At 58.6% G+C, this 22,942-nt stretch overlaps 7 protein-coding genes across 7 annotated transcripts; 2 read left to right on the forward strand and 5 right to left on the reverse strand.

Annotated features, from left to right (window-relative positions):
* Positions 1-7,337: 7,337 nt before the first annotated feature.
* Positions 7,338-8,643, reverse strand: PLICBS_003625 (accessory factor associated with RNA polymerase II; the record flags this gene model as incomplete). Its single annotated transcript, XM_018323385.2, has 2 exons — positions 7,338-7,985; positions 8,053-8,643. 2 exons carry the CDS (start codon positions 8,641-8,643, stop codon positions 7,338-7,340), a joined length of 1,239 nt encoding a protein of 412 aa, XP_018178615.2.
* Positions 8,644-9,408: 765 nt separating this feature from the next.
* Positions 9,409-10,664, reverse strand: PLICBS_003626 (uncharacterized protein; the record flags this gene model as incomplete). Its single annotated transcript, XM_018323386.2, has 2 exons — positions 9,409-10,362; positions 10,425-10,664. The coding sequence occupies 2 exons, from the start codon at positions 10,662-10,664 to the stop codon at positions 9,409-9,411; spliced, it is 1,194 nt and encodes a 397-aa protein (XP_018178616.1).
* A 1,545-nt stretch (positions 10,665-12,209) lies between these two features.
* On the forward strand, positions 12,210-13,316 carry PLICBS_003627 (uncharacterized protein; the record flags this gene model as incomplete). Its single annotated transcript, XM_018323387.2, has 1 exon — positions 12,210-13,316. The coding sequence occupies one exon, from the start codon at positions 12,210-12,212 to the stop codon at positions 13,314-13,316; it is 1,107 nt and encodes a 368-aa protein (XP_018178617.2).
* A 223-nt stretch (positions 13,317-13,539) lies between these two features.
* On the reverse strand, positions 13,540-14,254 carry PLICBS_003628 (mitochondrial 54S ribosomal protein uL23m; the record flags this gene model as incomplete). The annotated part of the gene is made up of 2 exons (XM_018323388.2): positions 13,540-14,095; positions 14,184-14,254. The coding sequence occupies 2 exons, from the start codon at positions 14,252-14,254 to the stop codon at positions 13,540-13,542; spliced, it is 627 nt and encodes a 208-aa protein (XP_018178618.2).
* Positions 14,255-14,652: 398 nt separating this feature from the next.
* Positions 14,653-15,804, reverse strand: PLICBS_003629 (uncharacterized protein; the record flags this gene model as incomplete). Its single annotated transcript, XM_018323389.2, has 1 exon — positions 14,653-15,804. The coding sequence occupies one exon, from the start codon at positions 15,802-15,804 to the stop codon at positions 14,653-14,655; it is 1,152 nt and encodes a 383-aa protein (XP_018178619.1).
* Positions 15,805-16,864: 1,060 nt separating this feature from the next.
* PLICBS_003630 (uncharacterized protein) lies at positions 16,865-18,710 on the reverse strand (the record flags this gene model as incomplete). Its single annotated transcript, XM_065600257.1, has 10 exons — positions 16,865-16,868; positions 16,925-17,108; positions 17,169-17,181; positions 17,235-17,299; positions 17,358-17,430; positions 17,491-17,875; positions 17,935-18,077; positions 18,131-18,345; positions 18,401-18,456; positions 18,511-18,710. The coding sequence occupies 10 exons, from the start codon at positions 18,708-18,710 to the stop codon at positions 16,865-16,867; spliced, it is 1,338 nt and encodes a 445-aa protein (XP_065456329.1).
* A 2,873-nt stretch (positions 18,711-21,583) lies between these two features.
* Positions 21,584-22,754, forward strand: PLICBS_003631 (uncharacterized protein; the record flags this gene model as incomplete). The annotated part of the gene is made up of 2 exons (XM_018323393.2): positions 21,584-22,502; positions 22,558-22,754. The coding sequence occupies 2 exons, from the start codon at positions 21,584-21,586 to the stop codon at positions 22,752-22,754; spliced, it is 1,116 nt and encodes a 371-aa protein (XP_018178623.2).
* Between the last annotated feature and the right edge of the window lie 188 nt (positions 22,755-22,942).

Genomic DNA, 22,942 nt, shown 5'->3' on the forward strand with positions numbered 1-22,942 from the left:
ACCACCCAGCCTCAATTGCTCCGTCCACAGGCCGCACTGACGGACATGATCGCGCGGCACGGAAGGGCGGCAACGGCGAAGAAATTGCTCATTCTTTTCGTGCCATCCGCCACTTCGGCGGCGAACGGACAAGGCACCGCCGTCTCACGCTGACCGTGGCGCGCTCGGTGCATTACGTGTACGCATGTTTCGCGAAACGGAGCACGTTCCCCGCCGCCTTTTCTCGCCGCGACTCGATGAGATAACGGAATGAGATAAGCGCGCAGCTACTTGCCCGCGGCGCCATTGCATGACCGCGAGTGCCTGTCGTTTCGGCTTTTGTGACGAGGTTCAGCCCCCAATCCAGGATCAAGGATGTTTGTGGCGGTGGCATTTTCGGACAACTTGACCCGAACCTCGAAGCTTGACCCGCCAGCGGACGAGTAGCCGAGGGCTTGATCCTGGTCATCGGCCAAGGCTGCAGCGCATCTTGCTCGATTCTGTCATCAAGCTCTTTCGGTGTGAGAGACGTGACGAAGCCGGGCGGCGACGCAAAAGCCGCAGGCAAGGAGTGACAAGAGTCTATGCAGCTCGACTCGGGCTATTATGTATCACCTGTATAAACAACGACAGACTGGGCTTCGAAACACCTCTCAGGTGCCAGGCCGGTTTACAAGGAGCGAGCGCCCACAGCCCACTGAGCAAACACGACACCACCGACTGTCGTACGTAAAAACATCCGTGAGCAGGCTGTGCCCTGTATAGAGTATTGAACTGCCACCGAGTTGTCTCGGGCGATTTTGTTGTCCGCAATCATGTAAATGTCTCGACATGTGCCATGAAGTAAGGATTATGAGTGTTTTCCCTCAACATCTGAGAGTAGAAGAATCCTGTTACTCGCCCATGACACTTGAATGGGAATATTAAATCTCGCCGCCAACCACTTCGCGGCTTGCTCTCTGTGCTGAGTTGCTACCAAAGTCATCTCTCGCTCGCCCTCGTGCTCTCCAAGACTCTCTACGATGGACAGAATCTACATTCGACATGTTCTTCTATTTTGCTTGGGCTCCGCATGCCTCGGCTCGGCAAGTCCTACATCCGCCGACCATTACTCCTTCAGCGCCATGGCCACCATCGCCGACGTTATGAACGAGTGCTCCGGAAATTTCGAGGTACTTGGTTGGCTCACGTCGCCATCACGACGGTTCCCCCCTTTCCCCCCTCTCTCTCCCGGTGTGCGAAGAGAAGAGGAAAGCCGGCTGTATTACTGACCGGGCGCGCCGACAGTGCGATCCCATGTCCGACACGTGCCTGGCCGAATTGTACGGGGTGGAGCGGCAGCAGGACAAGTTTTACCTGAAGCGCAGTCAGTTGAGGTTGCGGTGTACGCAGGGCCGTGTAAGAAGGACTCGTCCCCCCCCAAAAACCCCCAAGTTTCTGTTCTCTCTGTCTTCCCGCTTTAACCCACAGAGTCAAGCCTGGACGATAGCAGAGGCTGACGTTGGTTGTTTCTCTTTAGTGCGGTCTTTCCGGCGATGTGGTGAAGCAGGGTACCTGCGATGTCAAGAATCTCCAGGGCCACGACCAGGAAGTGAAGTGTTTTTGATGAGGGGGGTTGTATTACCCGGACGGGATGGCGAGGACACACCGTGATCCATGAGCTACTGTGGGGATTGGGCTCATTGTTGAGCGCAAAGAGAATTGCAGGAAGCTCCCTTGCTAATTGCTACCTTGGGCTGCTCAACGTGCATCAAAGTCCTGCCATGTAGGCAGGGCTTGCCGCCTCCGCCGCCCCCGTCCTCAACTGCCGTCCGCCAAGGCTGGGCGTGATATGTGTGTGCTCGCTAGCCTAAGGGACGGCAAACGCAACGCCCGTCGTTGTCACATCCATTTACACTGCGTACTTACAAACCATGCGGACAGCACACATAGGGTGGGACGGGAGCGCGGCTGCTCGGGCACGCACACATCGGAGGAGGAGGAGGAGGACGACGACGCCAACAGCAACAGGCAAGTCGTTGTACATAGTACTTGGCCATGTGTCGGTCGGGTCCTGCAACGCCACGAGTCGGGACACGCACACTCCTCCTCCCCTCCTCCGCGCGCCCAACAGAACCAGGCAAGCCAAGCAAGGCACCCACGCCCCCCATTCTGTTTTGGCTCGTCGCCCACCCAGCGGCAAAAAAGGGGGCGTGGGCATGGGCACCCGCATGGCATGGCGGCATGGCATGTGGCATGGCGTGCGGCAAGCATGCACATGGGGGGCATCGCACCGCATGGCCGTGATGACCCAGCCAGCGCCTTCACGCCTTCGCGAATCTGCAGGTGTGGTGGGACAAAGGGACTTACTTGGGTGGAGAGGGAAGTGCAGGGCTGGCACATTGCCATTGTTGCCCGGTTTTGATGAGGCTGCCCGAGCTGTCACCGGCAGCCCGGGATGAATCCGAAGTTGCCGACTCGTTTGTGCAGCAAGTCATTTTGCTGAGGGCCAACTGCTAGTATAGCCCAGAGCGTCCGAAAAGTTACCGCTTGGCCCGTTCGCGTGGAAACAAGATTCCCGCGTCAACACTTGTAAAACGGTCTCACGCGAACCGCCCAGCCGGGACGCCGGCTACAGGCGGATTCGTCGAGGCATGGCATGCAAGCTCAGACTCTATTTACTGTGCTGCCTGCTAAGCCTGCTAAGCCTCCCCGCAACGACGGCGATGTTCTGAGGGCTCAACGGGGACCCATCTGAGCATCTGACCAACAGCTCCCTGCCTAGCTAGGTAGGCAGCTACTATTACTCTTGCACACAACACGTCTGTCTTATCACGGTGGGCAGCAACAACCGTGATGCGGGTACGTAATATGATTGTAGCCCCAGAAGCGGCACTCGCGGTCCAGAAACGGGGGCCCGGCCAAGGAGCCAATGCCCTCCCCCCGGCCAGCCACCGCTTCACCGCCCGTGAAGAACGACGGCGACGACGACGACGACGTCGACGACTCCATTCGTGTACGAAGTACATGCATTGAGGGCGGGGACCCTCGTGTCTGCTACCACACCTCCTTGCCGAAGACGAAAGCCGAGAGGGGAGAGGGGCTGCTGCGGCGCCTGGGGGGGCGTCGTCGTGAGTCGGGACCCGGTCGATGGATGGGGATATGACAGGGCCTGGGTGGGCAAAAGAGGGTCTTGGCTGAGGACTTCTGGAACGACTGCGGAACGAAAGGAAGACGCGGACACACAGCACAGTGCAACTGAACTGTTCAGCCCGGGAAACGTCACTTGCTGGCGCGCGTACATGGACGACAGCCGAGCGTATACTTGATAGCGAAGCTGGTGTCGGTGCCTTCAGCCCATGCCGCGTGTAAGCCCTACCAACTTCCATAGTAGTTCGTAGTCCCAGGCGGAATGGCCCTTTTCGCAAGAAGCCGAGAGCGAGGGCCAAAGGCAGTCGCCGCCGCGGCGGCGCATCCAACCTCCACAGTCCGCCCGAAAGCTTCTTTTTAGGATCATCTACCACGTATCCCGTTGCCGCGCCGTGGCGCCGCGACGGTAGTTCAAACTCTGAGAAGGCTGCCACCCTTAGCTTCCACCTCGGCATGTGTTGCTGCTGGGCTGACGTTCACTAATCGGCCTGTCCGAGCGCAAACACACACGCAACGCAGACACGCGCGGCACACGTGCATTCGTGCCCTCAAAGGGGCTTGGGGCCGCCGGGTTGGCGTCATACGAAGGGGCCGTTGCTGCTGCCCCTTTGTTTGTTTCTTGTTGGCGGTGGCTACGTGGAAACCTAGCCTTATCGTTTGGGTTTCTGGGCGTACTACCATGTACTCCGAGGGAGCCGAGCCGCGCGTGGATACGTGCGTGGCTGTAGGGAACTTGGGACTTGGGACTTGGGGGCACTCGCTACGGCTATCGCATCAATCGCATGACGACGCCCGCTTGGCAGGCAGATGCTCTTCGATGTGGAGTTGAACTCTGAGACTTGCAGCAGGCAGGCCCTGCTCTACTTGCTGCCTTTCGGCTTTGCTGTGGGCAAAATCTGGGGAATGACCTGAGGAAGAAACCTGGAAGCGACAGCTTGGGGATGATAGACGGGCGCCCCCCCAGATGGCGATGGCGGCATTCCCACTGTTTGCCGCCCGCTCGCAACGGTACAGGTACTCTATACCAAGCCATGGCAACGGGCCTGATTGCCATATTGTCTGAGCTCGATTTTTTTTTTTTTCATATGGCGCACGTCGCTTGCCACGGTGCGCGATTGCCCCCTGCGTGTGAATTGAGTTGCGCGCAAGCCATCCCGAGGCTCGGGCTCGCCGCCAACAGGCGCCGCCGCCGCCGCCGTCACTGACGGGCTAGGTGGAGAGCGGCAGCAGCGGTGGTGGCAGGCGACTGTGTACGTACAGCAAGCGGCAGCGGCACCAGCGCCGGCGCAGCAGGCCGAAACCACCGGCACGGCCCCGCCGGACATTCGGCCTTGGCTCCCCGGCCGTGCACGGCTGTCCGCCTGCCGGGCACATCACCGTCATCATCCAACGTACGAGCCGGTCTGGACGCATGCGTGTGAGTGATGAGCGCGCGCGAGCCCCACGCACGGGAAGGGGAATTGTCCAAACGCCGCCGCCGCCGTCATTCTCACGCGTTTCTCAACATCGTTCCTGGGCAAACTATAGTTTCCTTCGTGCTTTGGACGAGGTGGCGCATTCCAGCCGTCGGTGACAAGTGATAGCGACATGCCCCTTGGCACGCGGAACTGCGCGTCGTGAGGCAGGCAGCAGAGAGAACCTCTATGAGCTGCCTAGATAGCCGCACAGACACACACCACCACCACCACCACCACCATCCCATCTACACGTGCTGAATTCAGGGTGCACCGTTATTTTCTGATGAGTGAACACATGGTACGATACGGGGTCCGGGCGGGGACGACAGACGCTGTCGGCAATTGGCTCTCTCCCGCTGCCGTCGCGTCCTGGACGGGGTGTATGTATGCATTTGGAGATGGGGGAGATTGATAACTCTGTTTTACATGGCAACGACTGATTTGTGCGTCATCATGCAGTCCGCGGCCCCCAATGCACAGTATGCGCACTCTCATCCTTCCCGGCGCGGCATCCCGATCTACGAAGTAACTTACGAGGTACGTAGTCCAGTCGGGGGAGAGGACCCTCTCCTCTGTGCCGTGCCTCGCAAACATGCGACGGGGCATGCATCAACGCCGTTTGCTATCCGCCATGCCAGCCAGCCCAGTCCTGCAACAAATCAACCCACGGAAAGAAAATACTGGCTGTGACAGGTACGAGTACGCACCCCTTGCGGCTTGTTTGCCATGTGTCTGCCTGCTTTGACACCCCTACGAGGACGGACGCCCTGGCAGCGATTGAACGGTCCCCTCCCCTGGTGCTCCCAGATAGATGTACAATGTGGCATTGACAGACCGGGGTGACCCAATGCCCTGTCGTACATATACGCCTGCCACCGAGTGTGGTGCTGATTTTGAAACGCCAACAACAACCTTGTCCGGGACGTGATGCACGCTGTTTCAAAAGGCCGACCGACGTGGTACCTGATCTGTGCTTCCCCTCCTGCCCTATCTCCGCCAAGCGTGGCATCGGCAATGGGGCTTCCCAAGCTATAGCAAACACGGCGCGTGTAATTGCAAAGTGAATGATCGAAAAGCGACCCTCGGCCATGTGTCGCCGATCGCCGTGGCGCGCGCGCGCGCGCGTGGGCACGCCGCCTATAATGGCCAACACTATGCGCAGGGCGTCTCGTGATATTGACAGGCAGCGGCATTGTCTTGCCGGGGCCTGCCTTGCCTCGGCGCTCATGCGGGTTCGCATGAGGGAAAACCCACCCGCCCAGACGTACGCCCCTTTCCCCCCTCCTCCGTCCCCAGCAAGTAGAGAGTACATGCATACATACATATATCGTAGATACCTATCGCGCAATGCCGTTGCACTGTGGGAAATGGCGTGCGGGACCCGGGAGGCGTGTGTGTGGCGTGTCGTCCGCTCGGTGGTTGAGCGTTTCTTTTTCCTTCTGGGCCCTTTGCCGCCTGCGCCGCAGGGGGGGACGTACCGATATCCGTGTTTCATATCGGTGTAAACCCAGGGTACGGGCATCAATAAGGTCAGGGCACGCAGCAGCACCGTGGTTCAGAGACGTCAGGCCAGAAAGTGACAGCTGCTGCTTCTGCCAAGGACCTATTATATGGCGATCGGATAGCGACGGCGTCCGAGGAAGGCGGGTAATAACAGTGAGAAAGCGTCGTGCTCGTCTCCAAAACACCGCTGTGACTCGTTCACCGCCGACGTCGCAAGCGAATAGTCGCGTCGAGACAGAAAGACCGAGCCTCGGCTTCCTGCGGGGCATTATGCGTCGTCGAGTGCGCAGACTCATATCATCCGGTCGTTGCGAAGTAGGCAGGCTCTGGCCCAGAGACCAGACGCCCCTGTTTACGGAACGGAGTCCCTTTCCGCAGGCGCAAACGGTGTTTCGGCGCCGATAGGCTTGGTACCGGCGCCCGTTCAACTCCCGAAACGATGTACCGAGTCTTGCGGGCGGGCTCCTGCGCCTTCATCCTTCCTAGAGTATCGTGAACTAGGCCCGACGACGTACTATACGTACTTTACGGCGAGATGAGAAGGGTCCCGGCAGCGTCTAGATACGTGACCAGCCATGTGAGTGAGCTCTTCTCCACGAGCGGAACCATCTGAATTGCCGGTAAAGGTGAGCGTGGGCAAGTGATATCGCAGTGTTGCGTGCCGTCCTGTAGATGTTGTTCTTGCCTCGATATCCGTGCTGCGAGACAGGCGCTCATGTAAGTTGAGTTCGATCAAGAGGAACGCTACGCACTGCGTGTCCTGTAAGCTCGTACCGTGTCTGAAGAAAAGAACGCCGGCGGGATTGTCAGGCGAGGACGGTTGCAACTGCCGTGACGTTGTATGGTAGGGCCGTAGCCACGCATAGTCGAATACCCCCAAAGAGCTCTGTCGATTGACAGAGACATGCCTGGAATGTGGGACGTTCTGAAGCGGCACGTCGAATCCACGGACCACGATGCGCACATGCCCCTTGAGAAATCATGTCCATTGCTGTCAGTGGTAATATACAAGTCGTGCTGATATGCCAGCATCCATTCTGGACCATGACCGCTTCAGTCTTCCGCGAGTCCCCCGCCAAGTTCCAGTCCCCAGGCCACAACTTGGTCTGAGCCGACATCCCGCCCGTCCGGCATACACATGTAAATGTCAAATTTTCCCAACGCCGTCGCTAGTCTCCCCCGTGTCTACCGAAACCCCATGCCGATGGGAGTGAGCTCGAGGCCCGGCTCTCCAGTCAAAGAGTCCATCGCAACAACAACGGCCCGCTCTCATATAGACGTGGGCGCGGCGTTTGCCCTCCAGCCCTTGCTGCGCATGTTCGCCTCGATGGCCTTCCAGATCTGCTCCACGACCTCCTTATCTCTGAAGCGCGACGCGTCCTGGCCATCGCCGCCCCTCCAGCGGTCCACGCCCGTGGACAGCACGCGGTGGCCCCAGCTGCGCACGTTGTCGGGCGCCTGCTCGCCGCGCCAGCCGACGAAGATGCCCAGCGTGTGCTTGAACAGGTCGTTGGGGTTGCTCCACTTGTAGTTCTTGAACTGCCACGTCTGGCCCGTGGTGAAGACGGCGACGATGCGGTTCCAGTACTCGGGCTTGAACTGCTCCGAGCCCTCGACCAGGATGAAGCGCATGGGGCGGTTCGGGTCGATGCCCCGCATCGTGCGCTGCACGTGCAGCATGCTGGCCGCCGTGGCTGCCGCGTCGGGCGGCACGAACTTGCCGTCCTCGAGGAACGAGCGGGCGTTGGACATGCGGAGGAGGGCCGACGCTGAGGGTGATAGCAGGATGATGGGGTCGGGGCGCCGCGTGGGCTTCTTCTGGTCGGTGACGTGGGATGCGTTGTTGGGCACAATGGGAGCGGACGACGATTTTCGCTGGATAAAGGGCACGGCGAGCTTTCGTACATGTGAAAAGTCCTGGGGACGAATGTCAGCTATCAGACGAGCACTTCCGGCGGCGCCAGAGAGGGGCCGAGAGACATACAGTAGGCTTGATGCCTCTCAGGACAGTGTTACGATCGCCCATGCGACGCTCGCCATCGTACACACTCGCCAGCCGCGGATCCAAAGTTCCCTTGCCGGCTCTGGCCTTTGCGGCGGCGGCGGCGGCACCAGGCTTGGCTGCCGGCGCAGCACCAGCCGCAGCCGCGGCCGCAGCCTCTGCATCGCCAGCGAGCGGCTTAATGTATTCGCTCTCCTCGCTGGCTCCCTCAAGCCAGGTGATGAGATCGAGGCGCTCGATGAAGCCCAGGTTCTGGACCTTGCCGGGGGAGCCCGCGGCGGCAAGCTGCTCGTTGAGGGTGGTCGCCGAGGCGTTGTACTCAGGGATGGCGAGCTCGCGGTTCAGCCACGCAAAGTAGATGCTGCGCAGGTCGACGGGCTTGTCATTGGAGATGAAGCGCGTGGGCGCGTCGAGGGGCAGCGCGGTGCCCTGGCTCGTGAACTGCAGGTGCGAGGCGTCGGCGAGGGGCGCCTCGGCGGCGCCCGGGTCGTCGGACGGGCTGGGGATGAAGGGGTTGCCGGCGGAGATGGCCTGCCGCAGGAGGAGGAGAGGGTCATGGTCGGCGAGGGCCATGTTGGCGGACGGTCGAGCTTGAAGATTCTGGCGCGATATCCCCTGCGCAGTGTGTCGAGCCGAATTGTACCGGGTCGGACGTGACGCGACAAGAGGGTGATTGCCAACGAGGTGCTGGATGTAAGCTCCTCGCGTGGATATCCGCGAGCGACCTTGCGTTGGGAGAGGGAGAGGGGAGTCGCGAGGCTGAGGGTGACGGAAGAAAAGAGGCTGGATGAGGTTGCTTGGTTGCTGTCTCTTGGATGTGGAAACTAAACGTACGGCCTAGCGGAGCCGCTGCAGGGACGCGGATTGGCACTCTGGCCAATCAGAGCCCTTGGAGCTCTCGACCAACTCCTTCGCGACTGACTTTCGGGTCTGCAAAGAGACTCTTACGAAGGATTGTTTTTCCTGTTGTTTGGCAAAAATCCCAATTGGCCAGTAGCTGCATTGAAGATGAAAGCAAACGAACCTTTGCAGGCGCTGTCACCGTGTGTTGTTGGTAGTGGTTGTCGGTCTCACGGTCTACGGGAACTGTCCTCTCCACGGACAGGCGATGGCGACAAGATGCGTGTACTCAGAGGAGAAAGCGTATATGTATGTAGGATGGCATCAGTCTACCCTCTATGCACAAAGCCATCGACTTCTCTCCCATAGTAATCGATCCATGCGCGGCCAGCGGCCGAAACCAGCTCATCTTCCCATGCAGTTGCTTCATTCGCAAGTCATGCCGCCCAACGCCAGACCAAGACAAAACAAAACCAATCAGCCTTTCCAATCCGAATCTCATATGCCAAAGACGAGCTTCATGCGCTCGTACGTGTAGAAGCTGACGGCCACCATGGGGATGACCTTGACGTAGCCAATCGTCAGGCCGACGAAGAAGCCGCGTATGCCGCGCTCGCGGAATATGGTCCGCGCCGTCTCGCCCAGGTGCAGCTTGCGTCCGTCACCCACAGCGCCGCCAACCTGCATGCGCCGTCGGATCACTTCGAGCGGGTAGGACGCCGTCTGCGAAACCAGGCCGGCGATACCGCCTGTGCTGAGCTCCGCCCACGATCGCAGCGCGGCGGGCTTGCCCTCGGGATGGTTGGCCTTGCGAGGCAACGTCGTGTGCTTCGCGATGGCGGGGTGGCGCATCAAATCGCTAACAGTGTCGTGTGTCAAAAAGGACATGCCCGCATAGGGGAGCATGCCCAGCAGCGTCGGCGCGAAGCCGCGATAGAAGTTGATGAGGCCGACGTGCGGGTTGATGGCCTTGACCGTCTCGGCGGCGGCAGCGGGCAGGGGCGCGCCGGGCAGCCGCGCCGTGGCCGACTTTTGCGGAGGCTGTTCGTTGTATATCTGCCGGCAGATGGACGTGAGGGAAGACCGGCCCTCGCGCTTCGTCTCAAAGGCGAGCCTTACACGGACCACTTCGAGCGGGTAGGTGAAGAAGACGGAGGTGACGCCGGCAAGGCTGCCGCTCAGCAGGCGGCGCAGGGGCGTCTCGTGGTTCTTGTTGGGGATGAGCACGGCGCGGATCTGCTCGTAGGCGAGGAACTTGATGCCGGCGTAGGGGAAGATGCGGAGGAGGGTGGCCGAGTGCCCGCGGTAGAGGCCGCGGACGCCTTCGGAGCTGTAGATGTCCTTCATGGCGGTCGCGACGCCAAAGGAGGAGCCGGTATACTTTGCGAACTGGGGGTTGCTGGCCTGGAAGAGAATCTTGACCCGGTCGAGGGGGGCGACGAGCGTCTTGGCCTGTGACGGAGGTCAGCGTCGGTGACATGGAGGACAGGAAGAATGGAAGGGCAACGACATACCGCGCAGCCGGCCATGCCGCCAGCAACTCCGGACCGCCACACATAGTTCCAGGTTCGCGTATCCTTCTTGCGCGGGGTCAGGGTCTCGTCGTCGGTGGGACACACGGCGGGATCCTTCCTGCCGGTGCCGGCCGCGGGCGCGACGACGGCGCCGACCTGATGGCGCACTTGCTTCACCTGGTCGCGCGCGATATCGGACATGGAGGGGGCATGCTCGACGAGAGCAGCCGACGAAGGCATTCCGGTGCTTGAGCGGGCGGCGCGCGCGTGTGTTGGCGGCGGCGAGCTCGGCGGCTGAGGCGGCGACGGGGTGTGGGAGAGAGGGAGTGTCTCACGGGACCGGCATGCCGGCGCGGGAGCCGTTTGTTGCGGGCGTCGTCTCTGGGGGGGCTGATGCGCAGACGGGGGACCAACGTGCAGAGTCGCGCGCCGTTTCAGGACCGTGAGTCGGAAAGGACTGTCGCCGACGATGGACGTTGCAGACGGTGTTGGTGGTGGAATGGGCGGGTCAAGGAAATGGATATGGAGGGCAAAGAAGTGTGAGGAAATTCCGGGTCACGACGGGACCCCGGCAATACGGCCGGAGGAGTGGACGTCATCCGCACCCGCTGCGCTGCAAGTGGTCAGTGGTCACGCACCCGCTGCAAAACTGGAGGGTCCCGCCCGTGCGTGGCGCATCAACGGCCTTGCGTCTCCGCGAAGAACTGCCACCTAGGTTTAGTGCCTGGGCTGGGCCTGGAAATTTCGCGGGGCCACCACCAAAGCGCCCTGGAGAGGCCGAGGGCGGGGAGGCGAATTGCCCGCCCCAAGCCAAACTGCTGGAGCCGAAGATTGCCGAAACCTTGTGCCACTGAGCCGAGCCCGCCTGTGTCCACGCGACACTGCAGAAAAGGCACAAAGCCGAGCTGTCAGTCACCGCCGGGCTCATGATTTATCCACAGCGGCGCAGCGCATATGTGAGGCATGTAAGCGGCGTCAATATCTGGGGATGCGACGTGAGAGGGCTACCCAGGTATCGCAGGCGAATGATTTGGCCATGGAAGAAGGCCTAATCGCCTACGTCAACGATAAGGTACTTTGTAATGTGGTCGTTGCATTCAAACCACCCCGTGTCTCTCATCCAGTCGCGACAACCGGTGAGCCAGCTTGTCGTACCGCACCCTCGGCGTCTCCTCAGGCAGGCAGCATCTCTTCCACGCAGAGAGTGGCATTGGGCATCTGCGTAAAGCCATTGCTCAAACTGCTCCAAGAAGACTGCACCGCGCAGCATGAGTGTCGCTGTTGCCCACAAGCCATGAAACGGCTTTCATGCAATACCGTTGCCCCACAGAGCGTACAGTCCCCGTTGTCAATGACAGCGGAGGACTAGACACACTGGGGGACTGAAAATGCAAAAGAACTGCCGCATCGATAATGAGAAGGCTTTGAATCTTCCTACATTGCTTCGTAGGTAGTGACAGAAGCAGCATTGCTAGGCCCCGATGCGCTTGTAGAGAACCCTTGGGCCTGAGGCGAGGCGGCTGTAGCTCGGGCAGGGCCCAGCGAAAAATGTCACTTTTAGCAATTGTCGACTTTGGGAACAATCTTTTACTCTTTTCACAGAAATTGCTCTTCATTAGAGAAGATAACGACGGGCTGAGGTCCGGCTCAGGCAAGGTTGAAACGTTGGCGACATGTTCACCTCAGCCAGCGCAGGCCCCGCCGTGTAGGCTGTACTTCGTAGACCTTCAAAACATTATGTCGTGTCTCCAGACACCCAAACTCTCCAACCCACAACCACGGGCCATGCCCGAACCCGCAGTCGCCACACCGCGCTCCAGCGTCCTCTTCTCGTCCGACGACCAGTCCGTCGTCCTGATTGACATCCCGCGCTCGCTCGAGGAGGCGCAGGTCCCAACTGGCCACGCCCCGTCGCGCCGCATCTACTCCGGCCCTCCGCCGTCGGCGCCGCTACTGACCCCGGAGCCCAAACCCCGGAGGCATGACCCGGATGGACGCGGAGGCGGCGCCGGCGCGGCGCATGCCCCGTCGGAGCAGTCGCCCGCCGCGCAGCTCGCCGATCTCATGACTGCTGCTGCCGTCGAGCGGGCCCTGCAGATGATCCGCGAGCATCATTCGGGACCCGTCCATCTGCCCCGTGTGGCCGGCCCGGCGGGAGAGATCGCTCAAGAGCAGGACCCAGCTGAGGTCGAGCGCGCAGACGCTTCATCATCTACAACACTCATGCCGCCAGACGCCAGGTACATCCATGGCACCATCCAGGAAACGCGCCAGGTGCTCCTTGACTCGGCACCGCAGTTCAACCTCATCGTCCTCGACCCGCCGTGGCCTAACCGCTCCGCCCGCCGTCGCCGGCAAGGCGATCGGTACGCCACGGCCGCGACCATGCCTCAGGTGCAGGACCTCCTCGCCGCCGTGCCCGTCCCCGCGCACCTCGCCAAGGACGGGCTCGTCGCCGTGTGGATCACCAACAAGACACGCGCCGCAGAGCTTCTCACCGCGCCTACGACGGGACTTTTCGCGGCGTGGGGGCTCGAGCTCGCCGCCGAGTGGACCTGGCTCAAGGTCGCCACGTCGGGCGAGCCGCTGTACGACGTCGAGTCGCAGTGGAGGAAGCCCTGGGAGCGGCTCCTCATCGCGAAGCGGCGCGGGGCGAAGACTCCGCCAGGCTTGGCGCCCAAGGTCCTCGTCGCGTGCCCGGACGTGCACTCGAGGAAGCCCAGCCTGCGTGGTCTGTTCGAGGGCGTGCTGGGGCGAGGGTACGTCGGGCTGGAAGTGTTTGCGCGGAACTTGACGGCCGGGTGGTGGAGCTGGGGAGACCAGGTGTTGCAGTTCCAGGATGCCTCGTATTGGGAGCCACTCGCGGGGCAAGAAGAAAAGAAGGAGGCGTGAGAATGAGGTTTGCTCTATGAGCATTCATGGCTTCTTTGGGCTTGTTTGCAATGCCGGCAGTAGTCGTGGCCCAGCCAATGGCCACGGTAATGTACATATCTGTGTGCCCGCTAATCATACATGATACCATGCCGTCTCGGCGGCGGCAGTCCTCCCATTCGATATGCCTTTACAATGTGTCCTTCACTCTGATATCTCCTTCGGATCGTCCGTTCGAGAGGGCTCATGGCAGCGTCGTCTCGTCCTTCTTCGGCGTCGTCTCCCGCGGCACCGCAGCGCTCTTGGCCAGCACGCCGTCCCATTTCGGGTCCAGCACCGCGTCGTTGGACCACTTGACCTCGCCCCTGAGCATTTGGCCCGCCAGCGCGGCCAGGTCCTTCCTCTCCTTGGACTGGGGCTCCTGGCTCTTGAGCGGGATCTTGAACGCGTGCTGGTGCAGCTGCTCCTCGTTGCGCTTCTCCATGAGGTCCTCGCGCATCTTCCACAGCTCGTTGCTCCAGGGCTCGAGGTTCGTCGGCAGCTCGGGCCACTGGAAGGGCTTGGCCAGCTCGACCGTCATGATCTTGAGCGGCTGCGGGCGGTACCACGACCGCGAGTGCGAGTTGCGCTGCGTCAGCGGCTGCGGCTTGACGTACGAGCGCACCGTCCGCACCTCGACGCCGTACAGGTTCCACAGGTAGTCTCGCAGGTCGAACTTCGTGAAGCGGAGGGGGACCTGGAAGCAGGCTTCGTTCGGGGGGAGGTGCTCCTTGCGGAGGAAGGTGATGACATGGTTCGGCCTGGATGGCGGAGGTTAGCGAGGGATGTGTGCGACGGCGCATTGGTCGCATGCGGCGCGCGCGCGCAAAGTCGAGGCTCGAGACTCACAGAAACACCTGCTTCTGCCCCAGCCTGAAGGCCGGTAATTGGCGGGCCGCCGCCTTTACTGCTTCGGCCATTGTTGCACGCGCTGGCGGGTGAGGTTGTCGCGGGCGTGACGGACTCGAGCTTGGGCGAAGAATTTCAAGGTGTCGCGGCGCCATGATTGGCTGCGTGTGCAGGGTCCGGGATGTTATGTAAGCGTCCCAAAGGGGAATGTGGAGCCTCGGCTCTCTCATCGTCAAGTCGCCTCTCGCTGCCATCCAACCCAAAGTCACCTTCCACTCTTGCCCACGCGATCGAGAGTGAAGATGTATTGCATTCCTCAAGGAGCGAAGAATCTTAATGAGCGTTCGTTTTGCACCAGCTTACCGCTCACTTATCTAGATGCAGTCGCAACTACGTTTATGGAATCGCCCATGATGAATCACGCATTCTCAATTGTTGACAATCTAGCCCTCGTCTCGCTCGAGAAGACTCACTTCTCCTCGCTCAAATCCAGCATATTGCCAATCCTGCGGTTGAACCAGTCTATGCACCTAATCTCGTCATACTTCTTCTCCTCCCCCGCGGCCACGCAGCTGTCCAGCACGCCGCAGCTCTCGTGCAGCCCGAAGCCCCAGAAGAAGGGCATGCTGACCCTCTCGCGGCCGCTCCAGTTCTGCGCGCGGTGCACCGTGCTCACGTACCGGTCGTTGGTGATGCGCTGCAGGTAGTCGGCGATGTTGACCACAAACGTGCCCTCGACCGGCCGCGCCCCGATCCACTGGCCCTCGCGGTTCAGCACCTGCAGCCCGCCGTTGCTGTCCTGCCACAGGATCGTGAAGAGCTGGAAGTCTGTGTGCGAGCCGATGGACACGCGTGCGTCGGGATCCCCGGGCGTGAGTGTCGCCGCGGCCTTGTCACTGCTGCCTCCAGCGATGGGGGGATAGTAGTTCAACCCGAATGCAGCGTCTGGGTATTGCACCTTGCTGTCAAAGGCGCCCTCATCGAGTCCCAGTGAGAGTGCAAAGGCTCGCGTTAGAGCACGTGCCAGGACGAGGCAGGCCTGGAAGTAGCGCACAAACGACTCTTTGAAGTGCGGCAGGTTCTCCGTGTTCTCCCACGGCGAGTTGTGGATGTGCAGATACTTGGCCGCTTGCTCCGGGATGCTTGACGGGTCCGCAATGGTCGGATCGATGCGAGGGTCGTAGCGGATGGTGTAGCTCTCGCGAATGTCGACGCCCTCATCCGGATTGAGTCTTTGCGTGTCGGGCGCGCGGTACCCGTTGTGGAAGGAGCCCTTGTTCGCGTCCGTCTTCATCTTGACGTCCATATCCTGGCGGAAAAAGTCCAGGCACGCCACATGTGCACTGTCCGTCACCTCGGCCGGGATGCCGTGGTTGCTGATGTAGAAGAAGCCGTTGTTCGTGGCCGCATCGTGGACCTTGCGCGCCACACCCTGGCGGTCGGCGAGCGAGTCACTAAACATGGGCGAGACGTCGATAAGTGGGATCTCGGACGGCGACGCGTCCCGGAGCGGCGTGCGGCGGATGGTCCGGGTGATGGGACCGTTGCCGGACGCCAGGCGGAGCTGCATCGTCTCCGCTTCTGGGGCAGAGACGTTGGTAGCTGTGGCAGTACTGGCCATGGTTTTTATTTTTTTTTTATTTCAAGAAAGTATCGACTTGATAGCAGCCGTCGAATGTTGCGGATGGTGAGTTCTGGTGATGTTCAGCTGGTGTTGTTCCCCGCAAGAGTAACGGAGGGCGCCGATAACCCTACAACTACGGCGGAGGGGTGGCTCGAGACACCTGCCCAGCCACGTCGTATCAGCAACACCAGACGTTGCAATCACCTGAAGTCTCACGGCCTGATTGACAACTCTTTCCAATATTACAAACGAGCCACAGTTTACTTGTTTAGCTAGGTAAAATACCTCAAATGGGAAGGGAGATGCCCCCAGTCCACATGTTGATCAAACAACACACTAATGCGTTTCCTAAACAACCTCGGCTCTAGCCACTGGCTACCTCAGACTGTCCCAATGCTCTGCAACAAAACCTCATGTCTCTGCTTCAGATCATTTATAGCTACTGCAAATTGCTGCAGTCGGCGGCTCGTGGCGTCATCTAGTACACGGGTTGTATGGAGCACTCCGTCCGTGGACCGAAAGGCGATGTCTACGTCGCTTCTGACTTTTCGCAATGAAGCTTCGAGACACTCGGCCATCTTGGCACCCGCAGATGCAATCATCTCATCCATTTTCGTGGAAAGAGAGACAGAGAGCTCTGAAAACATGGTACCACTGTCAATGTGGCGGCGCAGAATGCTCCGTTGCCGCGCTGACTTGCCAGATCCTGGAAATTCCTTGTTAGCTATTGTCTTTGCATGTTGAATGGAGGGGTGTTGGAAACGCACCGTATTGCGCCACGGCAGATCGATACGTCGGGATCATGTCTTGGAGGATAAAGGAGTTGTGATTTGCCTCTGATGCATACCTCCGCAAAGCCCTGCATGGCGGTCCGTGAGCGACAGAGATCAATCAGTAAGCAATGGTCTGGGAGCTATCATACTTCACTTCTTCAACAAAATCTCTCTGAAGTCTCTTCAATTCATACTCAAGAAGTTGCAGCTGGCAGTCGATGCTAGAGACCAGAGGAGAAGCGCAGTCACGCGGAGCTTCGTCTGTGGTCATAGGTTAATGCCAATCATCTCAGATACAGCCCTAGAACAGTCAAAACTCACTTCGTACGCTTTCCTTCACTGACTCCAATTGGCGCCTCGAACCCTCGAGAACTGCGGAGAAAACATCGACAGCTTCTTCCTCGAGAAGCTCCCATTGCGTCTCAAGCTCCGTTCGCATCTTCCATATGATATTGGCGTTCCAGTTTTCGCGGGCCTTCCCGGCCGTCTGATGGTGGCCATTGTGAAGGCACCACGCGTTGATCTGACCTGCAGAGACTGGGTCAGCTGCGCCCTCGACATGGTTATTAGGGCTGGTCTGTGGATTACTCCAATGCCATTCCTCGGCTATAGTTAGCTTGAGATGTTTCTGTTTGGGTGAAAGTCAGGACATACTCTTCTGTTATCCCATTTCTCTCCTTCTTTGGTCGCCGCTGTCTCCCAGTGCTGTCCCCTTCCACCTTCAAGCGCAACCAGTTAGCGTAACGCTCGCAAATCTCAGTCAGGGCATCAAAGTACCGAAAAATGCCAAAATCTGCTCTTCAAAGCAGCTTCGAAAGTCGCATCGGAATTTGTCTGTGAGAGCGACGTTCTGGACATTTCGTAAGCAACACTGCGTGTAGTTACGGTGATCCCAGGTGCTGGGCCGTACCTCTTGGGCAACACTATCTAGATGTTTGCTGAGTGATTCACGGCTAGCTCTGTCTTTGCTGGCCTGGTCACTCTGTGTGATAACTGCCATCTTTGAGCGGACATAAAGGTCCAGTGATTCGAGAAGTCCCAAGAGCCTCGATCTGAGGAATTGCTTCGCCTCGTTCAAATGCATGTCTGCGGCAACGGTGTGGCAGAATCGTCGAAGGTCGGGGATGCCACTCCCTTGTACAAGCTCTTGATTGCCTTTGGGACAGTACTTCTCATACCAGGTATTGGAGACACAGAAGACCTGCAGTTCCCTGCCGTCCATCTTCGAGGCGTAGATCCTCTGGAGGTTTGCTTTCACGTGCTGGGCTCTGGCTCTAACGAGGGCCAACTGCTGCCTGAGGCGGTATTAGAATCTGTTCTCAAGAACCTGCTTCAAAACGAGACTCGGGCTTACTGCTTCTTAGCGCTCTTCTTCCTTAACCTATCACCACACGACTTCGCCGACTCGATTTCTTCGTCCAGGTGCTTCATAGTCTCTGGCGAGATGATCTTGCCCGGACCACAGAACTCAGATTTAGCTGTTTTTAGGTTGATTTCCTGATAAAAGGGTGAGATTACGTGGCGACTGGAGGATGTCGAGTAAAGCTAACCTCGGACTTGGTGCAAACGACACCGACCTTCAGTTTCTGTATGCCTGACTGCTCCCATTCCAATGGCATGTGCTGAGACAGGACATAGAACAGCGAAGATTTGAGAGATTTATCCGTGATTGCGCGTGAGATTTTAGTCACGATGAGGATGTTGTCGCACTTGAGAAGATACTTTTGAGTTGCTTGGACCCTTGCCAAGTTCGTATCTTGGAGGCCTGTCTTGTGTCAGTGATTTTTCGTTTTCTGTATGTTTATTGGACATGTACTAACCAGGCAGATCGGCGAGTACGACTCCCGTTTTCAGAACTTGTGAACTGAGATATACTCTTGAAATTGCCTGCCGTTAGAACGTTTTAGACATGGGGGGATGTGAGCACTACCGGATGATCTTGGTAAAGGGCCAGTACTTGTCGTGGGCAAACTGCTTAGTCTGTTCCACACAATCTTCGGCTGTGGTAGCGGTGGCGACCCAGCGACCTTCTTGCCCATTGTTCGGCCACTCAAGTTCGTTCGCCCATTGGATCAGTTGGCTGGATATCCTTTCCAATGCGCCATCTGATGTGTCCCGGGCGTAGGACATAGTGAACTGTGGCTTGTGCTTGAAAGCAGCTTCCAGAAGAGACCAAGCGTTTGCCGATTCCCGTTCACACTTGGCATAGACCTCTTCCGAGGTGTCCTCCAGCGATTGAACCAACGGGAGATCTAACTGCCTATAGCTGTAAAGAAGCTCACGTACGAGGACGGCGATCTCAGAGGCTGAGAAATAGTCAACCTCGATCGTGATCGGGGCGGTATGCTCTGCCTTTTTCTGGCGATACTCGGTTACGACAGCGGTGCATGCAGAGCCAGCGTCACTCTGTGGTGTGGATGAGCGTTGGCATTGAATATGATGGTCAATTCCAAGCAGGGAAACATACTGTTTGAGCCACACCCGGAAAGTGAAGCAGGGAGTTAATCAGGCTACTTTTCCCTGTGCACATGTTTAGCATCGCCTACTCACGGCATGAAGACACTCTACATATATTGATTTATGCTTACCTTCTCCTGAGTCCCCTAACACGGCGATTGTGCGCGTGTCAGTGCCTTCGAATTTTGTCAAGCCTTTTGCGTCTTGCATAAGCTTGCGTAGCAAATCATCAGGCTCTGCCGTGCCCGTTCCGATTGCGGCCTCTATGGCAGCAACAGCAGCTTGAGCGATCTTGCGGCCGTCTTTCAGAGCATCCTGGAAGGTCGACGTGAAAAGCGCATGAGCTGGCGCCGGTTCATCTTTGGCATCGTATGGAATGGGTTGTGGTGAAGGCTGGACAACTGCAGCTGGACTGACGGTATCGCCTGTGGTTGTAGCCACGGGTGATCTTGGGTTCTCTTGGCTTGATGCTGAAGACGAATGGACACGAGGGGCTGAGTCCGACGCAGGAGTGGTTGCGGCAGGCTGAGAACGAACTGAAAGTGTGCTCGGCTCTTGGAGTCGTGGAGATGGACTCAGCATGGGCGCCAGGCTCGATGGCCGGGGGAGTGGGCTGAACGATACAGGAGGAGGGACGAATCGCGGTGGCTCAGGTGTGACATTGTGAAGCGATCGAAATGTGAAGGGCTCACTCCCGTCCTGTGCTCTTCCAGCTGGCGTGGGTGATGGAGAAGCATGCCTCCTAGGTGATTGGCCAAAAACATAAAGGTTTCTAGATGGTGTCTCTCCAGCAGAGGTCGTAGAGGCGAATGAATGATCAACAGAGTCGTCAGCGGGATCCGGCGACTCTCGCGCCGCTGAGTTGAAAGACCAAGATGGCTGAACAAAGACGTGCACACCACTGGACGCTGTCTCGGCACCAGGGTCGGTAGAGACAAAGGAAGCGTCGATGGGTATGCCAGAGGATCTAGCCGAAGCCTCACGATTCGTCGACCGACCCCGCTGGTTGTCATGGGTATCATCCAGCGTCAACGACTCCAAAGCATTCAAGGGCGTGTCAGTGAATGACCAGGACATTGTGCAGTCGGACAGAAACACGCTCTACACTCTCGATTGGTAGAAGAAGGAACAGAAGTATGGTATAGATGAGAAATACCGGGCGGTTGTCAGGGAACAGACGCGCAGGGCATTTGACGCAAGGCATCAGACAGGGCGCCGATTCAAGTCTGAAATACCACGAAGGTAATTATCAATGAACCCCGCACAAGTCATCACGGGTCCCGTCTCTGAGATGCATGTTGGTTCGAAGTGTACATAGCTGACCACTGAAGCTGCCGCACTTGCGCAAAACTGGCGTGTTGTGAGTCGGCCGGTTCAGCCGACGCAACTCAACCCATGCTCGCGCGGCCACACCTGCGGCCCAAGGCGCTCGCGGTTCGCTTCGCCGCACTTTCGACAACCTGTTGCCTCAGCCCAGACCCAAATTTAGAGAAGGATTCACGCAATATGCAGGCCATGTAAACGGGCTGCAGGCATATTGTGCCGAGGAATGACCTATTCAGTTGACCTGCAGGTGTGCCGTGCTTGGCGAAGCGCCACGGCGGGTGGAGGCGTCACAATATTTTCACATGCTGTAACCAGGTTGCGAAATGTGAAACAGTTTTGCTTCAGCAGGATGACCTACTATAGTAGGAAACGCTCCATAGCGGTTCGCAATCCGAATGGATGCGCAGAGCCACCCCAACACTTCGGCCGGCACGAGGAGCCATTGAAGGTGACTCGGAGCGGCTAACGCCGAGGACATGCGGAGTGCGGACTCGAGAGTGCGGACTCTGGAATACGGAAGCGCTTGGTGGAGAAGCCCCGCGAACCTGGCCTCATCGGCCAACTGTACGAAGTAACCAAGACGTATAGTGTTCCGCAGAGCCGCAGCCCGTCCGGGGTAAGGTTGGTCCCCGGATCGGAACGTTTGAGCCGCGTATCCCTTCGACAGTGCGAATGGCGCTCGCACATTGAGTGTCCGTTACTAGCCATGACCTCGAAGCGGTCTATCTCAGAGAGGTTGTGGTGACGCGTGATGATCTGGGACACCGCGAGACATTGTCGACGATGGCTGGTACTTCCGAGACCCGCCTGCTTGCTTGGCTAGCCAAGGGTTCTATCAGGCAAACTCCTCCAATACGTGTCGCCCGACATCTCCCCAACCGGTTCGGATCCGACTTGTCACACTGCCCAAGGGATAGCTGGTAGGTCTCAATCAACATCGTGGCTCTGTGACCAGCGCATGAGCACCTTGAGAGGTCGTGCGGAATGTGTTGCGGAGAAGAGTTCGAGTCCATCTCCATCCAGCTTGGCGCGACCAAGGCCCCATTACGCGACACCAGCGACACGCGCCCGATATCCCCGAGGCTGTCCCTGCTGCGGCACTCACGACGGCACTTATAAAGACTAAAAACACTGGGGGCCTCTATGCCACTGCAGTCCGTTCATCCGACATTCAACACCCAAGTTCACATTTTCTGCATCAACACCTCTCACAATCCATCATGCAATCAATCCCTGACCAGCATCGGGCTCTCGTGCTCGAGAATCGAGAGTCTGGCTTGGAGCTGAAGACAATTCCTACACCGCAACCCGGGCCTGGCAGCGCCGTTGTTCGAATTGAGGCCACTTGCATATTGCCCTACTACCAGCAGGTCATCCGCCACTACCCAATCCCTACACCTCTGGTCGGCGGGTTCGGCGCCATCGGACGCATTGCGGCTGTTGGACATGATGCCGTGACACTGAAGCCGGGCCAGCTCGTGTACGTGGACAGTGTCATACACGCCCGCGACAATCCGGACGACTCTTTCTTGTCGGGCGTTATTGAGGGATTCACGGACGGAAGCAAGTACCTGATGCGACACGTGTGGCGCGACAGCTCGTTTGCGGAGTACATGAAGGCCCCCCTGGAGAACTGCATTCAGCTGAACGAGGATCGCCTGTGCAAGGGGCTCAATTACTCGATCCCACAGCTCATATACATGGCGTACCTGCTCATCCCGTACGGTGGCTTGAGAGACATTGGGCTCGAGCCTGGTGAGACCATTGTTATCTGCCCTGCGACGGGCGGGTACGGCGGCGCAGCTGTGCAGGTGGCCGTCTCGATGGGCGCCAGAGTGATAGCCATGGGGCGCAGCACTGAGAAGCTGGCCAACCTGAAGGAGCATGTGCAAAAGACCTGGCCGAGCGCCAGCTTCGACACGGCTGTCATTGCGGGAGACGAAGCCAAGGACCTCGAAACCCTGCGAGGCTTCGGCACTATCGACGCTGTGCTCGACTTGACACCCTCTACCGCCTCCGCGTCAACGCACACCAAGAGCGCAATCAGGGCTCTGCGACTCGGCGGGAGGATCAGCCTGATGGGCTCTACCAAGAACATTGGGGCTGGCGAAATCTTGGTCAACAGCATCACGCTGAAGGGTAAGTAGAACCTCGCTCCTCTACGCTGCGACAATGCTGACGTTCGCCGTACTAGGCAAAATGATGTACGAGAGGGCAGACATTCTGCAGTTTGTCAAAATGATGGAAAGCGGCCTGTTCCCTCGGGGCGAGGACTTTGCCGATGTCAAGACTTTCGCGCTGGAAGACTGGGAGCAAGGTCTCGACGTGGCGGCTGAGCATGTGGGCATTGGCAAGTGCGCGGTCTTTGTTCCGTTAGGGTTGCGAAACTAGCAGAACGGCCTCCATACTCTACGCGAGTTAAGGAAGGCAAACAATGATGGCTTGCTACCGTACTATGCGAGCCCCAGCTAACATTGTACTTTGACGTCCCGCCTACGCTGCAATCCCTCATCGGGTGCTATCACCGCCCATGCGCGAGCAAATGAAGACGCTACTTTTCTTATGATTTCCAAAAGAGC

This window comes from Purpureocillium lilacinum, assembly GCF_023168085.1.
Source record: "Purpureocillium lilacinum CBS 284.36 DNA, scaffold_2, whole genome shotgun sequence".
In the NCBI taxonomy this organism is placed as follows: domain Eukaryota; kingdom Fungi; phylum Ascomycota; class Sordariomycetes; order Hypocreales; family Ophiocordycipitaceae; genus Purpureocillium; species Purpureocillium lilacinum.